At 45.9% G+C, this 19,347-nt stretch overlaps 1 protein-coding gene across 1 annotated transcript in view; it reads left to right on the top strand.

Moving 5' to 3' along the window:
• Positions 1 to 19,347, top strand: part of lama3 (laminin, alpha 3) — a 511,887-nt gene that overhangs the window by 347,791 nt on the left and 144,749 nt on the right. The window contains exons 38-40 of the mRNA XM_070889172.1: positions 4,915 to 5,059; positions 9,844 to 9,984; positions 17,851 to 18,012. Of these exons, the coding sequence (XP_070745273.1) occupies positions 4,915 to 5,059; positions 9,844 to 9,984; positions 17,851 to 18,012 (448 nt within the window). The remainder of the gene's footprint in view (positions 1 to 4,914; positions 5,060 to 9,843; positions 9,985 to 17,850; positions 18,013 to 19,347) is intronic.

The following is a 19,347-nucleotide window of genomic DNA, read 5'->3' as shown; positions in this document are numbered from 1 at the left end:
TAAGAACTTACACGAAAGAACTGATTCCTGCAATCGGCAGTGCGACTGTAAAGGTCTCCTACGATGGAGCGGTGCACAAGCTACCACTCTGGGTGGTACCGGGTGATGGTCCCACGCTGCTTGGCAGGAGCTGGCTGGGAAAGATACGCTGGAATTGGGACGACGTCCGAGCGCTATCGCCCGCTGACGACACTTCGTGTGGCCAGGTCTTAAACAAATTTCCGTCGCTGTTCGAACCAGGCATCTGGAAATTCCAAGGAGCAAAAGTGCAGATCCACCTAACTCCGGGGGCGCAACCCATCCATCACAAGGCGAGAACAGTACCGTACATGATGAGAGAAAGGATATAGATCGAGCTAGACCGGCTACAGCGAGAGGGCATCATTTCACCGATCGAGTTCAGCGAGTGGGCCAGTCCTATTGTCCCAGTCCTCAAGGGCGAAGGCACCGTCAGAATCTGTGGCGATTACAAAGTAACTATCAATCGTTTCTCCCTGCAGGACCAATACTCACTACCAAAAGCCATCGACCTCTTTGTAACGCTGGCGGGAGGAAAGACATTCACGAAGCTGGATCTGACTTCAGCCGACATGACGCAGGAACTAGAGGAATCATCGAAGGCCCTCACCTGCATCAACACGCACAAAGGTCTTTTTGTTTATAACAGGTGCCCGTTTGGAATCCGATCAGCGGCGGCGATATTCCAGAGAAACATAGAAAGTTTACTGAAGTCGGTCCCCACACCGTGGTCTTCCAGGATGACATCTTGGTCACAGGTCGGAACACAGTCGAGCATCTACAGAACCTGGAGGTGGTTCCCCGTGTGGGGCTCAGGTTAAAACACTCGAAGTGCGTTTTCCTGGCATCTGAAGTGGTATTCCTGGGAAGGAGGATTGCGGCGGACAGCCTCAGGCCACCAACGCGAAGACGGAGGCAATCGAGAACGCACCGAGGCCACAGAACGTGACGGAGTTGCGGTCATTTCTGGAACTCTTGAACTACTTTGGTAACTTCTTACCGGGTCTCAGCACACTGTTAGAACCACTGCATGTCTTACTACGAAAAGGTGGCGAATGAGTTTGGGGCAAAAGCCAAGAAAATGCCTTTGTAAAAGTGAGAAAATTGTTATGCTCAAACAAATTGCTTGTGTTGTATGATCCATGTAAGCGATTGGTACTAGCATGTGATGCATCGTCATATGGCATCGGGTGTGTATTGCAACAAGCTAATGATTTCGGGAAACTGCAACTGGTTGCTTATGCATCCAGGAGTCTGTCTAAGGCTGAGAGAGCCGACAGCATGATTGAAAAAGAAGCGTTAGCTTGTGTCTATGGGATAAAAAAAATGCATCAATACCTGTTTGGGCTAAAATTCGAATTGGAAACTGACCATAAGCCACTTATATCCCTATTTTCCGAGAGTAAAGGGATAAATACCAACGCATCGGCCCGCATCCAGAGATGGGCACTCACGTTGTCCGCATACAACTACGCCATCCGCCACAGGCCAGGCACAGAAAACTGCGCCGATGCTCTCAGCAGGCTGCCATTGCCCACCACGGGGGTGGAAATGGTGCAGCCCGCAGATCTAGCCATGGTTATGGAAGCATTTGAGAGTGAGCAATCACCCGTCATTGCCCGGCAGATCAAAACCTGGACAAGCCAGGACCCCTTATTATCTCTCGTCAAAAGCTGTGTGCTTCACGGGAGCTGGTCCAGTGTCCAAGTGGAAATGCAGGAAGAGATAAAGCCATTCCAGCGGCGCAAAGATGAAATGTCTATACAGGCAGACTGCCTTCTGTGGGGCAATTGAATAGTGGTCCCCAAGAAGGGCAGAGACACCTTCATCAATGACCTCCACAGTACCTACCCAGGTATCGTAATGATGAAAGCGATAGCCAGATCCTCCACGTGTGGTGGCTCGGTATCGATGCGGACTTAGAATCCTGCGTTCACAGATGTAATACATGCTCGCAGTTAAGCAATGTACCCAGAGAGGCGCCGCTAAGTTTATGGTTTTGGCCCTCCAAACCGTGGTCCAGGGTACATGTTGACTATGCAGGCTCGTTCTTAGGTAAAATGTTCCTTGTGGTTGTAGATGCGTACTCCAAGTGGATTGAATGTGAGATAATGTCGGCTAGCACGTCCATCGCTGCGACCATTGAAAGCCTGCGGGCCATGTTTGCCACACATGGCTTACCCGATGTCCTGGTGAGCGACAACGGGCCATGTTTCACCAGTGCTGAGTTCAAAGAATTCATGACCCGCAACGGGATCAAACATGTCACATCTGCTCTGTTTAAACCAGCATCCAATGGTCAGGCAGAGAGAGCAGTGCAAACCATCAAGCAAGGCTTGAAGAGGGTAACTGAAGGCTCACTGCAGACTTGCCTATCCCGAATCCTGTTTAGCTACTGCACGAGACCTCACTCACTCACTGAGATCCCAACTGCTGAACTACTTATGAAAAGAGCACTCAAGACAAGGCTCTTGTTATTTCACCCTGATCTACATGAACAGGTAGAGAGCAGGCGGGTTCAACAAAGTGCATACCATGATAGCGCAAATGTGTCATGCCCGATTGAAGTCAATGATGCTGTATTTGTTTTAAGTTATGGACAAGGTCCCAAGTGGCTTCCCGGCACTGTTGTGGCCAAAGAGGGGAGCAGGGTGTTTCGGGTCAAACTTTCAAATTGACTCATTCACCGGAAACACTTGGACCAAATCAAACTCAGATTCACGGACTATCCTGAGCAACCCGCCTTGGACCCTACCTTTTTTGATCCCCCAACACACACACCAGTGGCAACCGGCACCACGGTTGGCCACGAACCATCATCCACAGCAGCCCTGCAGGGCCCAAAACACCAGGCAGCCCAGCAAGGCCAGCTGCACAGCAGCCCAGCGAGGGCCCAACAAATGATTCAACAATACCAGCTTTCACACCGAGACGATCAACTAGGACAAGAAGGGCACCAGATTGACTCACATTGTAAATAGTTACACTATTGACTTTGGGACGGGGGGCGGGTGGGGAGTGTTGTTATATATGTATACTTGCATTTACTCTGTACAGCCACCAGAGGGCTCATCACCTGCAAGTCCCAAGGGATCCCATAATCATACTCCTTATATTCAAATCTAAATCGTTGATATATACCACGTTGATATAAGAGGCTTCACAGGTTGAAGAGGCACTCTGGAGACCTGCAATAAAAGACTAAGGTTACACTTTGAGCTCACAGTGTTCAGTCTGACTCTTTCTCCATACACTACAGTAACCAAGAGGGCCGATGAGGGTAGTGTGTACAATGTAGTATATGTGGACTTTAGCAAAGCTTTTGATAGGGTCCCACATGGTAGACTGGTGATGAAGGTTAAAGCCCATGGGATACAGGGCAAAGGGTCAAGTTGGATCCAAAATTGGTTTGGAGGTAGGAAGCAAAGGGTAATGATTGATGGATGTTTTTGTGACTGGAAGGATGTTTCCAGTGGGGTTCCGCAGGGCTCAGTGCTGAGTCCATTGCTTTTTGTGGTATATATCAACGATTTAGATTTGAATATAAGGAGTATGATTAAGAAGTTTGCAGACAACACTAAAATTGGCTGTGTGGTTGATAATGAAGAGGAAAGTCATGGGCTGCAGGAGGATATCAATCTACTGGTCAGGTGGGCAGAGCAGTGGCAAATGGAATTTAATTCAGAGAAGTGTGAGGTGATGCATTTTGGGAGGGCTAATAAGGAAATGGTATACACATTAAGCGGTAGGCCACTTAATAGTGTAGATGAACAAAGGGACCTTGGAGTGCTTGTCCACAGATCCCTGAAAGTAGCAGGCCAGGTGGATAAGGTGGTTAAGAAGGCATACAGAATGCTTGACTTTATTGGCCGAGGCATAGAATATGAGCAGGGAGGGTATGCTTAAATTATATAATACTTTGGTTAGGCCACAGCTGGAATATTGCGTGAAGTTCTGGTCACCGTATTATAGGAAGGACATGATTGCACTAGAGAGGATGCAGAGGAGATTTACTAGGATGCTGCCTGGAATGGAGAATCTTAGTTATGAGGACAGATTGGATAGGCTAGGTTTGTTCTCATTGGAACAGAGGAGGTTGAGAGGAGACCTCATCGAGGTGTATTGAGGGGCCTGGACATAGTGGATAGTAAGGGTCTATTTCCATTGGTGGAGGGGCCTATTACGAGAGGGCATAGTTTTAAGGTGGTTGGCAGAAGGTTAAGAGGGGATTTGAGGGGGGCTTCGGATCTGGAACTCGCTGCCTGGAAGAGTGGTGGATACAGAACCCTCACCACTTTTAAGAGATGGTTGGATGGGCACTTAAAGTGCAGTAACCTGCAGGGTTACTGACCTGGAGCTGGTAATTGGGATTAGACTGGATGACCTTTTGTTGGACGGAGCAGATATAATGGTAAGTACTACAGGGAATAGAATATGGCTAGAGTGATCTCCCGGTCTAGTTTCGATCGCCTGGATGGTTCGGAGAGAGATTTTCCCAGATTTTTTTCTCCCGAAATTGGCCTGGGTTTTTATCTGGTTTTGCCTCTCCCAGGAGATCACATGGCTCCAGTTGGGGTGGAGTGTAGAATGTTTTAGTATAAGGTGTGTCGCAGTTGTGGTGAGGCGGACTGGTTGGGCGGGTGCTCTTTGCCGTTCCGTCATTGTTCATAGGTTTATATGTAAGCCCATAGGAATGCTGACCGAGGGCCGTGTGGCTCTTTGTCGGCCGGCGCGGACGCGATGGGCTGAGGTGGCCCCCTTCTGCGCTGTAAATTTCTATGTTTCTATGTTTCCCCCGACCCCGCTCCCAAAGCGCGGCTCGGTAAATATTCGTAAGAAATGTTGCTTCATCGGCCTGCTGTGAGCAGTTTAATTTCATGTATTTTTTCCATTTAGGTGCAAGTCAAAAGTAACAGGCCGTCAATGTGACCACTGCTCCATCGGCTACTCCCGTTACCCAGACTGCATTCCCTGCAACTGTAACCGGAAAGCAACACAGTCGAGTGTGTGTGATCCAGTAACCGGGCAGTGTCTTTGCAAGGTAAGTCTTAAGGTGTTTAACCATTTTGGATGGGAACAGATAGCATTACACTGCAAAGCAAATAGAAATTGCTATACGACCATCATTTTCTCATATCATACAATTGTGCGGCACCGAAGGAAGCCATTCGATAAGAAATAGGAGCAGGAGTAGGCCATACGGCCCCTCGAGCCGGTTCTGCCATTTAATACGATCATGGCTGATCCGATCATGGACTCAGCTCCACTTCCCCGCCCGCTCCCCATAACCGCTTAATCCCTTATCGGTTAAGAAACTGTCTATCTCTGTCCTAAATTTATTCAATGTCCCGACTTCCACAGCTCTCTGAGGCAGCGACTTCCATAGATTTACAACCCTCTGAAAGAAGAAATTCCTCCTCATCTCAGTTTCAAATGGGCGGCCCCTTATTCTAAGACTATGCCCCCTAGTTCTAGTCTCACCCATCAGTGGAAACATCCTCTCTGCATCCACCTTGTCAAGCCCCCTCATAATCTTATACATTTTATTAAGATCACCTCTCATTCTTCTGAATTCCAATGCTTAGAGGCCCAACCTACTCAACCTTTTCTCATAAGTCAACCTCCTCATCTCCAGAATCAACCTAGTGAACCTTCTCTGAACTGCCTCCAAAACAAGTATATCCTTTCGTAAATATGGAAACCAAAACTGCACGCAGTATTCCAGGTGTGGCCTCACCAATACCCTGTATAACTGTAGCAAGACTTCCCTGCTTTTATACTCCATCCCCTTTGCAATAAAGGCCAAGATTCCATTGGCCTTCCTGATCACTTGCTGTACCTGCATACTATCCTTTTGTGTTTCATGCACCAGGACCCCCAGGTCCCGCTGTACTGCGGCACTTTACAATTTTTCTTCATTTAAATATTAACTTACTCCTCGATTTTTTTCTGCCAAAGTGCATAACTTCATTTACAGCAACAGGTTGTGTCTGTCGTTCATCACCAGCAAAGCCTCTGATTTTAGGCTGGCTGACCATTGGCAGAGATGCCAGGCAGAGGCAAGGGAAAGAGGAAAAGTTACAATGTCAGTTAGTAAACCAAATTACCTGTAAAACAAAAAAGATGTAATTAGTTAGAGCAAGGTCAGTGATAAGGTGTTTGACCATTTTCTATGGGGCCAGATGGCATTACACAGCAAACTAAAGAGAAATTATTAGAGCTGGCTCGAGGGAGCAAATGGCCTACTTCTACTCTTATTTCTTATGTACAGGAAGTAAATTGAATGAAGCTGACGTTATACAGAGCTAATGTTAGCGCACCAAAGCTTAATGAATTCCCCTGTATTCCTTTCCTTTCTCTACTCTTTTAATGGAGGTTTAACCTATTTAAAATGCACACATTAGAATCATAGGAGGCCATTCAGCCCATCGAACCCGTGCCAGCTCTTTGCAGGAGCCATCAGATTAATCCCAACTGTGCATCATTTTGAACACCTCTATTAAACCTTCCCTTGACATCTGAATCCCTCCGAGAACAATCCCAGCTTTTCCAGTCTCTCCACACAACTTAAATCTCGCATCCCTGGCACCATTCTGGTAAATCTCCACTTCACCCTCTCCAATGCCTTGACATCTTTTCGAAAGCGTGGTGCCCAGAATTGGACACAATACTCCATTTGAGACTTCAACAGTGTTTTAAAGAAAGCAATTGTATAGGAACACACTAAACATTCAGATGCTAATATTCACACACTCTAATGTAAAGATATTAATGTTGTACACATAGGGAAATGTTAATGATCATCTTGAAATTGAGATAAAATAAATGATAAGAACATAAGAATTAGGAGCAGCGGCTCCTCGAGCCTGCTCTGCCAGTCAGTCAGATCATGGCTGATCTTCGACCTCAACTCCACTTTCCCGCCCAATCCCCATTCCCCGAGAGTCCAAAAATCTAGCGATCTCAGCCTTGAATATACTCAACGACTCAGCATCCACAGCCCTCTGGGGCAGAGAATTCCAAAGATTCACCACCCTCTGAGTGAAGAAATTCCTCCTCATCTCTGTCCTAAATGGCCGACCCCTTATCCTGAGACTGTGACCCCTGGTTCTAGACTCTCCAGCCCGGGGGGAAACATCCTCTCAGCATCTACCCTGTCAATCCCCCTCAGAATCTTTTGTTGCAATGAGATCACCCCTCATTCTTCTAAACTCCAGAGAGTACAGGCCCAATCCACGCAATCTCTCCTCATCGGACTGCCCTCTCATCCCAGGATTCAATCTGGTGAACCTTCGTTGCACTGCCTCAAAGGCGTGTATGTCCTTCCTCAGATAAGGAGACCAAAATTGTACACTGTACTCCAGGTGTGGACTCACCAAAGTCCTGTACAAGTGTGGTAAATTACTCTTGTACTCCAGCCCTCTTGCAATAAAGGCCAATATGCCATTTGCCTTCCTAATTGTTGCTGTACCTGCATGCTAACTCTCTGTGTTTCCTGTACAAGGGCACCCAAATCTCTCTGAACACCAACATTTAATAGTTAATCACCATCTTAAAAATATTCTATTTTTCTATTCATCCCACCAAAGTGAATAACCTCAAATTTCCCCACATTATACTCCATCTGCCACTCACTTAACCTGTCTATATCCCTTTGCAGGCGCTGTGTGTCCTCCTCACAGCTTATCTTCCCACCTAGCTTTGTATCATAGAAACATAGAAACATAGAAAATAGGTGCAGGAGTAGGCCATTCGGCCCTTCGAGCCTGCACCACCATTCAATAAGATCATGGCTGATCTTTCACCTCAGTACCCCTTTCCTGCTTTCTCTCCATACCCCTTGATCCATTTAGCCATAAGGGCCATATCTAACTCCCTCTTGAATATATCCAACGAACTGGCATCAACAACTTTCTGCGGCAGGGAATTCCACAGGTTAACAACTCTCTGAGTGAAGAAGTTTCTCCTCATCTCAGTCCTAAATGGCTTACCCCTTATCCATAGACTGTGACCCCTGGTTCTGGACTTCCCCAACATCGGGAACATTCTTCCTGCATCTAACCTGTCCAATCCCGTCAGAATTTTATATGTTTCTATGAGATCCCCTCTCATCCTTCTAAACTCCAGTGAATAAAGGCCCAGTCGATCCAGTCCCTCCTCATATGTCAGACCAGCCATCCCGGGAATCAGTCTGGTGAACCTTCGCTGCACTCAATAGCAAGAATGTCCTTCCTCAGATTAAGAGACCAAAACTGAACACAATATTTCAGGTGAGGCCTCACCAAGGCCCTGTACAATTGCAGTAAGGCCTCCCTGCTCCTATACTCAAAACCCCTAGCTATGAAGGCCAACATACCATTTGCTTTCTTCACCGCCTGCTGTACCTGCATGCCAACTTTCAATGACTGATGTACCATGACACCCAGGTCTCGTTGCACCTCCCCTTTTCCTAATCTGCCGCCATTCAGATAATATTCTGCCTTCGTGTTTTTGCCCCAAAAATGGATAACCTAACATTTATCCGCATTATACTGAATCTGTCATGCAGTTGCCCACTCACCTAACCTGTCCAAGTCACTCTGCAGCCTCTTAGCATCCTCCTCACAGCTCACAACGCTACTCAGTTTAGTGTCATCTGCAAACTTGGAGATATTACACTCAATTCCTTCATCTAACTCATTAATGTATATTGTAAATAGCTGGGGTCCCAGCACTGAACCTTGCGGCACCCCACTGGTCACTGCCTGCCATTCTGAAAAGGACCGATTTATCCCGACTCTCTGCTTCCTGTCTGCCAAACAGTTCTCTATCCACATCAGTACATTACCCCCAATACCAGGTACTTTAATTTTGCACACCAATCTCTTGTGTGGGACCTTGTCAAAAGCCTTTTGAAAATCCAAATACACCACATCCACTGGTTCTCCCTTGTCCACTCTACTAGTTACATCCTCAAAAAATTCCAGAAGATTTGTCAAGCATGATTTCCCTTTCATAAATCCATGTTGACTTGGACTGATCCTGTCACTGCTTTCCAAATGCGCTGTTATTTCATCTTTAAGAATTGATTCCAACATTTTCCCCACTACTGATGTCAGGCTAACCGGTCTGTAATTCCCTGTTTTCTCTCCCTCCTTTTTTAAAAAGTGTTGTTACATTAGCTACCCTCCAGTCCATAGGAACTGATCCAGAGTTGATAGACTGTTGGAAAATGATCACCAATGCATCCACTATTTCTATGGCCACTTCCTTAAGTACTCTGGGATGCAGACTATCAGGTCCCGGGGATTTATCGGCCTTCAATCCCATCAATTTCCCAAACACAATTTCCCGCCTAATAAGGATATCCTTCAGTTCCCCCTTCTCACTAGACCCTCGGTCCCCTAGTACTTCCGGAAGTTTATTTGGGTCTTCCTTCGTGAAGACAGAACCAACTGCACGCCTCATCGTGGAGAACCTGAACTCAATTAACTGGGGTTTTATTGAGTCTTGTGAACATCACATGACTGGCTAAACCACTCACAGTGCAACAGCTCCACAACTATTTTAGTTGTATCAGTGACCAAGTGACCCCCTGATTAAAGGGGGGGCACACTCCAAAAAAAACTTTTCATGTGCCCCCTTGTTATTTTTTTTATTGTTTTTTTTTGAGGGCATAAAAAACACAAATTATACAAGTGCCCCCTGGCTAAAAGGGTGGGGGGGGGGCACTAAAACTGACAACTGATAAATAAAGGGGCAACAGCTCTACAACACTGTGAACACGCTCACTGGTGCATATATTATCTATACAAACATCAAATCTTTTTGCTTTAACCATTTTAGGAGAACGTTATCGGTGCACAGTGTGATATCTGTCGACCTGGCTCATTTCACCTGGATCCAGCCAATCCCAAAGGCTGCACAAGCTGTTTCTGCTTCGGAGTAACGAATGAGTGTCGGAGCTCGGACAAGTCCAGGATTAAAGTGAGTGCAATAATATGAGTCCTCAATTTTCGAACTTCCACCAAATACATGGTCAGAAGTCAGCATTGTAAATGGACAACTTTTGAATGTAAGCATTGGAAAGATTGTCGGACTTTTACACATTAGGGTTGCGAATTCTGCTTGGACATATTCCTAGAGGTGTCATCACATGACCTCCTGCCTCCAACCGCCCCGCCCCCACACTCCGCCATTGGTCGCCCGACACGTCCATCCACGCGCTGCCCCACCTTCCCACGGCCAATCAGAAAGCGAATAGACTCTGGCCTAAGATGGTTTGGAGCAACTATTTGCCAAACTCGCTTAAATAGCCAAAACAGGCGTAAGTGGCTGGGACTGCCCCTTTTTGAAAAAAAAAACTAAACTAAATAAAAATCTAACTAACTCACTTACACTGGCGCAAATTAAATGACCAGAATTGCAACTAAAAAAATACTCCAGAAAATTTAAGTTGCTGCAAAAAAAACGGAGCAACTGCTGGGGAAATCTGGGCCCGATGTCTCCATTAAAATAGCAGATAAAGAAATTTGCTGCAAATGTGCTCTCAATTAACATTGCGCAGCAAAATGTCCACGCTATGGTGTATTATACGAATGGCTGAGAGGTTCGCAAGGAATCGCTTCGGGGCCGACCTTGGTGAAGGCCAAGTCCTGCCCAAGTGCCGCCCAAAAGACCGCCAATGACCACAGAGAGACCGGGCGGCACTTTGGGCGGGAAATTGATGAAAAATAATTTAAAAGTTGGGCCAGCAGCAAACAAGCGACGTATACCGTCAAACTGGGTGGGAGCGGGCGGGAGCTGCCAATCTTGGCGGCAAAGGCACTTGCCGCCGAAGTGCCGCCGAGGATGGAGTTGGGCCCACGGAGGGTCGAAGACGTACAAATAAAAATGATTGGAAAAAAAATTACCCGGAAGACCTTCAGGGGAACCCATTAAGGTAAGTCACTGTGAAAAAGAATTTATTAAAAAGTTCACGAATCTTTTTTTTTCAGTTTTGTAAACTTACCGTGGGGGTTAGACCAGCCTCCTCGCGACGGTCCTTCCCCCTGCTGGTGCCAACTCCCTCCCACACCAATCTGGCATCTCGGCGGGCAGGAGGTCACTTGTGCCACTTGGCCGTCCACTGATGTCAGTGGGCGGTAAGGCCATCAATTTCAGCCCCATAAAGGTGCAATTGCAGAACTTCTTCACATAGAGTGGCTTTGGGTCTGCATCGAAGAGCAGTTCGGTTATGTATGAGAAAGAAAGACTTGCATTTATATCACGCCTTTCATGACTTCAGGACGTCCCAAAGCGCTTTACAGTCTATGAATTACTTGGACAGTGCGCCGCTCCCTCAGTACATCGGTAGTGGGTAAAATGATGGAATCAATTATTAAGGATGTCATAGCAGCACATTTGGAAAGAGATGACATGATAGGTCCAAGTCAGCATGGATTTGTGAAAGGGAAATCATGCTTGACAGATCTTCTGGAATTTTTTGAGGATGTTTCCAGTAGAGTGGACAAGGGAGAACCAGTTGATGTGGTGTATTTGGACTTTCAGAAGGCTTTCGACAAGGTCCCACACAAGAGATTAATGTGCAAAGTTAAAGCACATGGGATTGGGGGTAGTGTGCTGACATGGATTGAGAACTGGTTGGCAGACAGGTAGCAAAGAGTATGAGTAAATGGGTAAATACAGAAACATAGAAAATAGGTGCAGGAGTAGGCCATTCGGCCCTTCTAGCCTGCACCGCCATTCAATGAGTTCATGGCTGAACATGCAACTTCAGTACCCCATTCCTGCTTTCTCGCCATACCCCTTGATCCCCCTAGTAGTAAGGACTACATCTAACTCCCTTTTGAATATATTTAGTGAATTGGCCTCAACTACTTTCTGTGGTAGAGAATTCCACAGGTTCACCACTCTGGGTGAAGAAGTTTCTCCTCATCTCGCTCCTAAATGGCTTACCCCTTATCCTTAGACTGTGACCCCTGGTTCTGGACTTCCCCAACATTGGGAACATTCTTCCTGCATCCAACCTGTCTAAACCCGTCAGAATTTTAAACGTTTCTATGAGGTTCCCTCTCATTCTTCTGAACTCCAGTGAATACTAGCCCAGTTGATCCAGTCTTTCTTGATAGGTCAGTCCCACCATCCCGGGAATCAGTCTGGTGAACCTTCGCTGCACTCCCTCAATAGCAAGAATGTCCTTCCTCAAGTTAGGAGACCAAAACTGTACATAATATTCCAGGTGTGGCCTCACCAAGGCCCTGTACAACTGTAGCAACACCTCCCTGCCCCTGTACTCAAATCCCCTCGCTATGAAGGCCAACATGCCATTTGCTTTCTTAACCGCCTGCTGTACCTGCATGCCAACCTTCAATGACTGATGTACCATGACACCCAGGTCTCGTTGCATCTCCCCTTTTCCTAATCTGTCACCATTCAGATAATAGTCTGTCTCTCTGTTTTTACCACCAAAGTGGATAACCTCACATTTATCCACATTATACTTCATCTGCCATGCATTTGCCCACTCACCTAACCTATCCAAGTCACTCTGCAGCCTCATAGCATCCTCCTCACAGCTCACACTGCCACCCAACTGAGTGTCATCCTCAAATTTGGAGATACTACATTTAATCCCCTCGTCTAAATCATTAATGTACAGTGTAAACAGCTGGGGTCCCAGCACAGAATCTTGCGGTACCCCACTAGTCACTGCCTGCCATTCTGAAAAGTACCCATTTACTCCTACTCTTTGCTTCCTGTCTGACAACCAGTTCTCAATCCATGTCAGCACACTACCCCCAATCCCATGTGCTTTAACTTTGCACATTAATCTCTTGTGTGGGACCTTGTCGTAAACCTTCTGAAAGTCCAAATACACCACATCAACTGGTTCTCCCTTGTCCACTCTACTGGAAACATCCTCAAAAAATTCCAGAAGATTTGTCATGATTTCCCTTTCACAAATCCATGCTGACTTGGACCTATCATGTCACCTCTTTCCAAATGCGCTGCTATGACATCCTTAATAATTGATTCCATCATTTTACCCACTACTGAGGACAGGCTGACCGGTCTATAATTCCCTGTTTTCTCTCTCCCTCCTTTTTTTAAAAGTGGGGTTACATTGGCTTCCCTCCACTCGATAGGAACTGATCCAGAGTCAATGGAATGTTGGAAAATGACTGTCAATGCATCCACTATTTCCAAGGCCACCTCCTTAAGTACTCTGGGATGCAGTCCATCAGGCCCTGGGGATTTATCGGCCTTCAACCCCATCAATTTCCCCAACACAATTTCCCGACTAATAAGGATTTCCCTCAGTTCCTCCTCCTTATTAGAACCTCTGATCCCTTTTATATCCGGAAGGTTGTTTGTGTCCTCCTTCGTGAATACCGAACCGAAGTACTTGTTCAATTGGTCCGCCATTTCTTTGTTCCCCGTTATGACTTCCCCTGATTCTGACTGCAGGGGACCTACGTTTGTCTTTACTAACCTTTTTCTCTTTACATATCTATAGAAACTTTTGCAATCCGTCTTAATGTTCCCTGCAAGCTTCTTCTCGTACTCCATTTTCCCTGCCCTAATCAAACCCTTTGTCCTCCTCTGCTGAGTTCTAAATTTCTCCCAGTCCCCGGGTTCGCTGCTATTTCTGGCCAATTTGTATGCCACTTTTCAGAATGGCAGGCAGTGACTAGTGGGGTACCGCAAGGTTCTGTGCTGGGGCCCCAGCTGTTTACACTGTACATTAATGATTTAGATGAGGGGATTAAATGTAGTATCTCCAAATTTGCGGATGACACTAAGTTGGGTGGCAGTGTGAGCTGCGAGGAGGATGCTATGAGGCTGCAGGGTGATTTGGATAGGTTAGGTGAGTGGGCAAATGCATGGCAGATGAAGTATAATGTGGATAAATGTGAGGTTATCCACTTTGGTGGTAAAAACAGAGAGACAGACTATTATCTGAATGGTGACAGATTAGGAAAAGGGGAGATGCAACGAGACCTGGGTGTCATGGTACATCAGTCATTGAATGTTGGCATGCAGTTACAGCAGGCGGTTAAGAAAGCAAATGGCATGTTGACCTTCATAGCGAGGGGATTTGAGTATAGGGGCAGGGAGGTGTTACTACAGTTGGACAGGGCCTTGGTGAGGCCACACCTGGAGTATTGTGTACAGTTCTGGTCTCCTAACTTGAGGAAGGACATTCTTGCTATTGAGGGAGTGCAGCGAAGGTTCACCAGACTGATTCCCGGGATGGCGGGACTGACATATCAAGAAAGACTGGATCAACTGGGCTTGTATTCACTGGAGTTCAGAAGAATGAGAGGGGATCACATAGAAACATTTAAAATTCTGATGGGTTTAGACAGGTTAGATGCAGGAAGAATGTTCCCAATGTTGGGGAAGTCCAGAACCAGGGGTCACAGTCTAAGGACAAGGGGTAAACCATTTAGGACCGAGATGAGGAGAAACTTCTTCACCCAGAGAGTGGTGAACCTGTGGAATTCTCTACCACAGAAAGTAGTTGAGGCCAATTCACTAAATATATTTAAAAAGGAGTTAGATGTAGTCCTTACTACTCGGGGGATCAAGGGGTATGGCGAGAAAGCAGGAATGGGGTACTGAAGTTGCATGTTCAGCCATGAACTCATTGAATGGCGGTGCAGGCTCGAAGGGCCGAATGGCCTACTCCTGCACCTATTTTATTTGTTTCTATGTTACTGCATTGGGATGTCAGCTCAGATATTGTGCTCAAGTCTCTGGATTGGGACTTGAATTCATGACTTTCTGACTCGGTATAAAGACCAACAGTTGGGCCAATTGGCCTGTTTATGTAAATTCTATGTAATCAGATCAATCACCTCTTCACGTTGCCAAACCCCCAACAGCCTGTCAAACTCCAGGACCCTGCCCCAGTTCTGCCAAACCTCAGCACTGCTCCCCAGTGATCCCAAGTCCCAGCTGCTGATCAATCGGATTCTTCCGCCCCTGTGCTGCTAAATAGCAGATATCTCCCTCTGATTGGTGTATCATACCAATCAGAGGTCGATTGCTGTGTATTCTCAGCTTTAAAAATTATACAGGTAAAAGAGTGTGTACAAAATAAAGGCCACTTTCACAGAATAATGACCAAAGTTATGACATTCAAATTCCCAAAGCTTCAGTAAAAATCCCAAAATACCAGTTCATAAAATCGAATGTGACATGCAGATCCTATGGGCTGGATATTAACTTGGAGGTGGGGAGGGAGCTGGGTGTGGGGCTGCTTTGAGGCCAGAAGAACGGGCTTCCCTCAGATCCTGCCGAATTTAACAGCAAGACTTGATTAGCATCTTTAGTTTACGTTTCCCAGCGAGCCATTTTCGCCCCGGAGCAAAAATTCTCTAGCGCCCCGTGAGGCCGTTGCGGGCGATGCATGCGACAGTTTCACGGGTTGTGTGCTGAGCTTTCGGCCGCTCGTGATGCGAGTGAAATTCAGTGACGCTGATATTTTTTAACTGGCCGACTTCGCAGTCGTGGCCTTCCCATCCTCACAGCGCAAGGTCCGTGCCGCGATGTTGCAGCCCGGCACCCCGCTCCCTGGTAGGCTAGCGATGGCTCCTAATGCAGAGCGTGTCTCTCCCCGTATCACTGGAAAATTCACAATGTTTAACACCCCGGTCCCACTCCGAGAGAAAGTGCAAGCGCAGTGCGATATCTTGCGCTGAGCTTCCTCTGGGGGCGCGGTAAACCCAATTTCAGCCGCGAGGCGATACTGACTTTCGTCCCCTTTGTGTCTGTCTTCACAGAAGAAGACATAAATAACATCCCAGAAATAGCAGAGAAGCAAGGGTCGAAAGAGAATGAGGAACTGAAAAATTAGTATTCGTAAAAAAATATTGCTGGAGAAATTAATGGGACTGAAAGCCGATACATCCCATGGACCTGATGACTTACATCCTAGGGATTTGTAAGAGGTGGCTATAGAGATAGTGGATGCATTGGTTGTCATCTTCCAAATTCCATAGATTCTAGAACAGTTCCCGTGGATTGGAAGGTAGCTAATGTAACCCTGCTATTTAAGAGAGAAAGCGGGGAACTACAGAACAGTTAGCCTGACATCAGTAATAGGGAAAATGCTGGAATCCATTAGTAAGGACGTGGTAACTGGGCACTTAGAAAATAATAATAGGATTGGACAGAGTCAACACGGATTTATGAAAAGTAAATCATGTTTGATGAATCTGTTCAGAGTTTTTTGAAGTTGTAACTAACAGAATAGATAAGGGGGAACCATTAAATGTGGTGTATTTGGATTTTCGGAAGGCAATTGATAAGGTGTCACACAAGAGGTTATTAAACAAAATTAGTATTTGTGGGATTGGGGGTAATATACTTGCCTGGATTGAGGATTGGTTAACGGACAGAAAACAGAGAGTAGGAATAAACGGGTCATTTTCGGGTTGGCAGGCTGTGACTCGTGGGGTACCGCAAGGATCAGTGCTGGGGCCCCAGCTATTCACAATCTGTATCAATGATTTGGATGAAGGAACCAAATGTAATATATTCAAGTTTGCTGATGATACAAAGCTAGGTGGAAATGTAAGTTGTGAGGAGGATACAAAGAGGCTCCAAGTGGATATAGACAGGCTCAGTGAGTGGGCAAGAACATGGCAAATGGAATATAATGTGGAGAAATGTGAAGTTATCCAATTTGGTAGGAAAAATAGAAAAGCAGAGTATTGTTTAAATGGAGAGAGATTGAGAAATGTTGGTGTTCAGAGGGACCTGGTTCCTTGTACACCAATCACTGAAAGTTAACCTGCAGGTACAGCAAGTGATTAAAGCAAATGGTATGTTGGCCTTTATTACAGGAGGGTTTGAGTATAAGAGTAAAGGTGTCTTACTGCAATTATATCGGGCCCTGGGGAGACCACACCTGGAGTATTGTGCATAGTTTTGGTCTCCTTACCTAAGGAAGGATATACTTGCCATAGAGGGAGTGCAACGAAGGTTCACCAGACTGATACCTGTATGGGGGATTGTCCTATGAGGAGAGATTGAGTAGACTAGGCGTACATTCTCTAGAGTTTGGAAGAATGAGAGGTGATCTCATTGAAACATAAAAAATTCTTACAGGGCTTGACAGGGTGGATGCAGGGAGGATGTTTCCCCCGGGCTGGGGAGTCTAGAACCAGGGGTCACAGTCTCAGGATAAAGGGTCGGCCATTTAGGACTGAGATGAGAAGGAATTTCTTCACACAGGGGGTGGTGAATCTTTGGAATTCTCTACCCTAGAGGGCTGTGGAGGCTCAGTCGTTGAGTATATTCAAGACAGAGATTGAGAGATTATTGGATATTAAGGAAATCGAGGCATATGGGGATTGTGCAAGAAAGTGGAGTTGAGGTAGAAGATCAGCCATGATCTTATTGAATAGCACAGCAGGCTCGAGGGGCCGAACGGCCTACTCCTGCTCCTATTTCTTGTGTTCTTATACCATCCAAAAAACTTTCAATCCTTCAGTCTACCCGATTGAATCCTTTCATAATCTTAAACTCGTCAGCCTCTCTTTTCTAGAGAAAAGAACCCAATGTTTCCCGATAGGTATAACCTCTCAGTTCGGATACCGTCCTTGAAAAACCTTTTTACACCTCCTCCAGTGCCTCCACATCATTTTATAATGTAGTACTGTGAACTAGTAATTGGTCACGTTAATAAATTACATCTACATACAATGTAAATTCACAACAAAAAAACTATCAGATAATGCACTAATACGTTAAAACGCACCAATTTCACCAAGAATGGTACAATTTTTAAGAGTTGATTTACTTTTGATGTTGCAATTTTTATGTCTTTATTTTACACAGCATATGCAAATGAAGAAGTGGAATTTATACACGGGGAATAAGCAAGCGATTCCAGTTGTTTATAACCGACGGAGTAACACTGTCGTAGCTGATGTACAGGAACTACCTGAGATTATTCGTGATTTATACTGGCTGGCCCCGGAGTCTTATCTGGGGGACAAGGTGAGTGAAGTGCAAGGCTATGGAATCTCAACATACAGTCATAAAATGATACAACGCAGAAACTGGCCATTCGGCTCATCAAGCCTGCACTGATCTTGTTCTCCACATGAACTACCTCGTCTCCTCCCACTCTCCGACTCATTCTCCGTATCCTTTAACATTCCTCTTTTTCCAACAACTATTTAATTTCCCTTCAAAGTGATTTATGGACATGGTTCAACAGTACTTTGTGACATAGATTCATAGAATCATAGACATTTACGGCACAGAAGGAGGCCATTTAGCCCATCGTGGCTCTGCGGGCCGAAAAAGAGCTATCCAGCCTAATCTCACTTTCCAGCTCTTGGTCAGGGATTAAGGGGTTATGGGGAGCGGGCTTGGAAGTGGACCTGAGTCCATGATCGGATCAGCCATGATCATATTAAATGGCGGAGCAGGCTCGAGGGGCCGTATGGCCTACTCCTGCTCGTATTTCTTATGTCCTTATAGTCCGCAGCCCTGTAGGTTACGGCACTTCAAGGGCATATCCAAGTACCTTTTAAATGTGATGAAGATTTCTGCCTCTACCACCCTTTCAGGCAGTGCGCTCCAGACCCCCACCACCGTCTGGGTGAAAAATGTTCTCCTCAAATACCTTCTAATGCTGCTGCCAATTACATTAAATCTATGACCCCTGGTTATTGACCTCTCTGCTAACTGCATTATTTCTACGAACTACAATCTGTATCAACATTTTGATTTTTAACCTCCCCTTGGGGAAGAGTGACCATAATATGGTAGAATTCTTTATTAAGACGGAGAGTGACACAGTTAATTCAGAGACTAGCGTCCTCAACTTAAGGAAAGCTAACTTCGATGGTATGAGACGGAAATTGGCTAGAATAGACTGGCGAGTGATACTTAAAAGGGTTGACGGTGGATAGGCAATGGCAAACATTTAAAGATCACATCGATGAACTTCAACAATTGTACATCCCTGTCTGGAGTAAAAATAAAACGGGGAAGGTGGCTCAACCGTGGCTAACAAGGGAAATTAAGGATAGTGTTAAATCCAAGGAAGCGGCATATAAATTGGCCAGAAAAAGCAGCAAACCTGAGGACTGGGAGAATTTTGTAATACAACAGAGGAGGACAAAGGGTTTAATTAGAAACATAGGGCCCAAGTTTCCACATGATTCGCGCCTGATTTTTAGGGGCAACTGGTGGAGAACGGACTATTTTAGAAATCGCAATTCTCCACATTTTTTTTTCTGCAGTTCCAGTCAGGTAGAACAGTTCTACTTTAGAACAGAATTTTTTCTTCAAAAGGGGGCGTGTCCGGCCACTGACGCCTGA

Source organism: Pristiophorus japonicus, chromosome 1 (assembly GCF_044704955.1).
Source record: "Pristiophorus japonicus isolate sPriJap1 chromosome 1, sPriJap1.hap1, whole genome shotgun sequence".
Taxonomy (NCBI): domain Eukaryota; kingdom Metazoa; phylum Chordata; class Chondrichthyes; family Pristiophoridae; genus Pristiophorus; species Pristiophorus japonicus.
The sequence above is the reverse complement of the archived record's forward strand: the minus strand, read 5'-3'. Positions and strand labels throughout refer to the sequence as shown.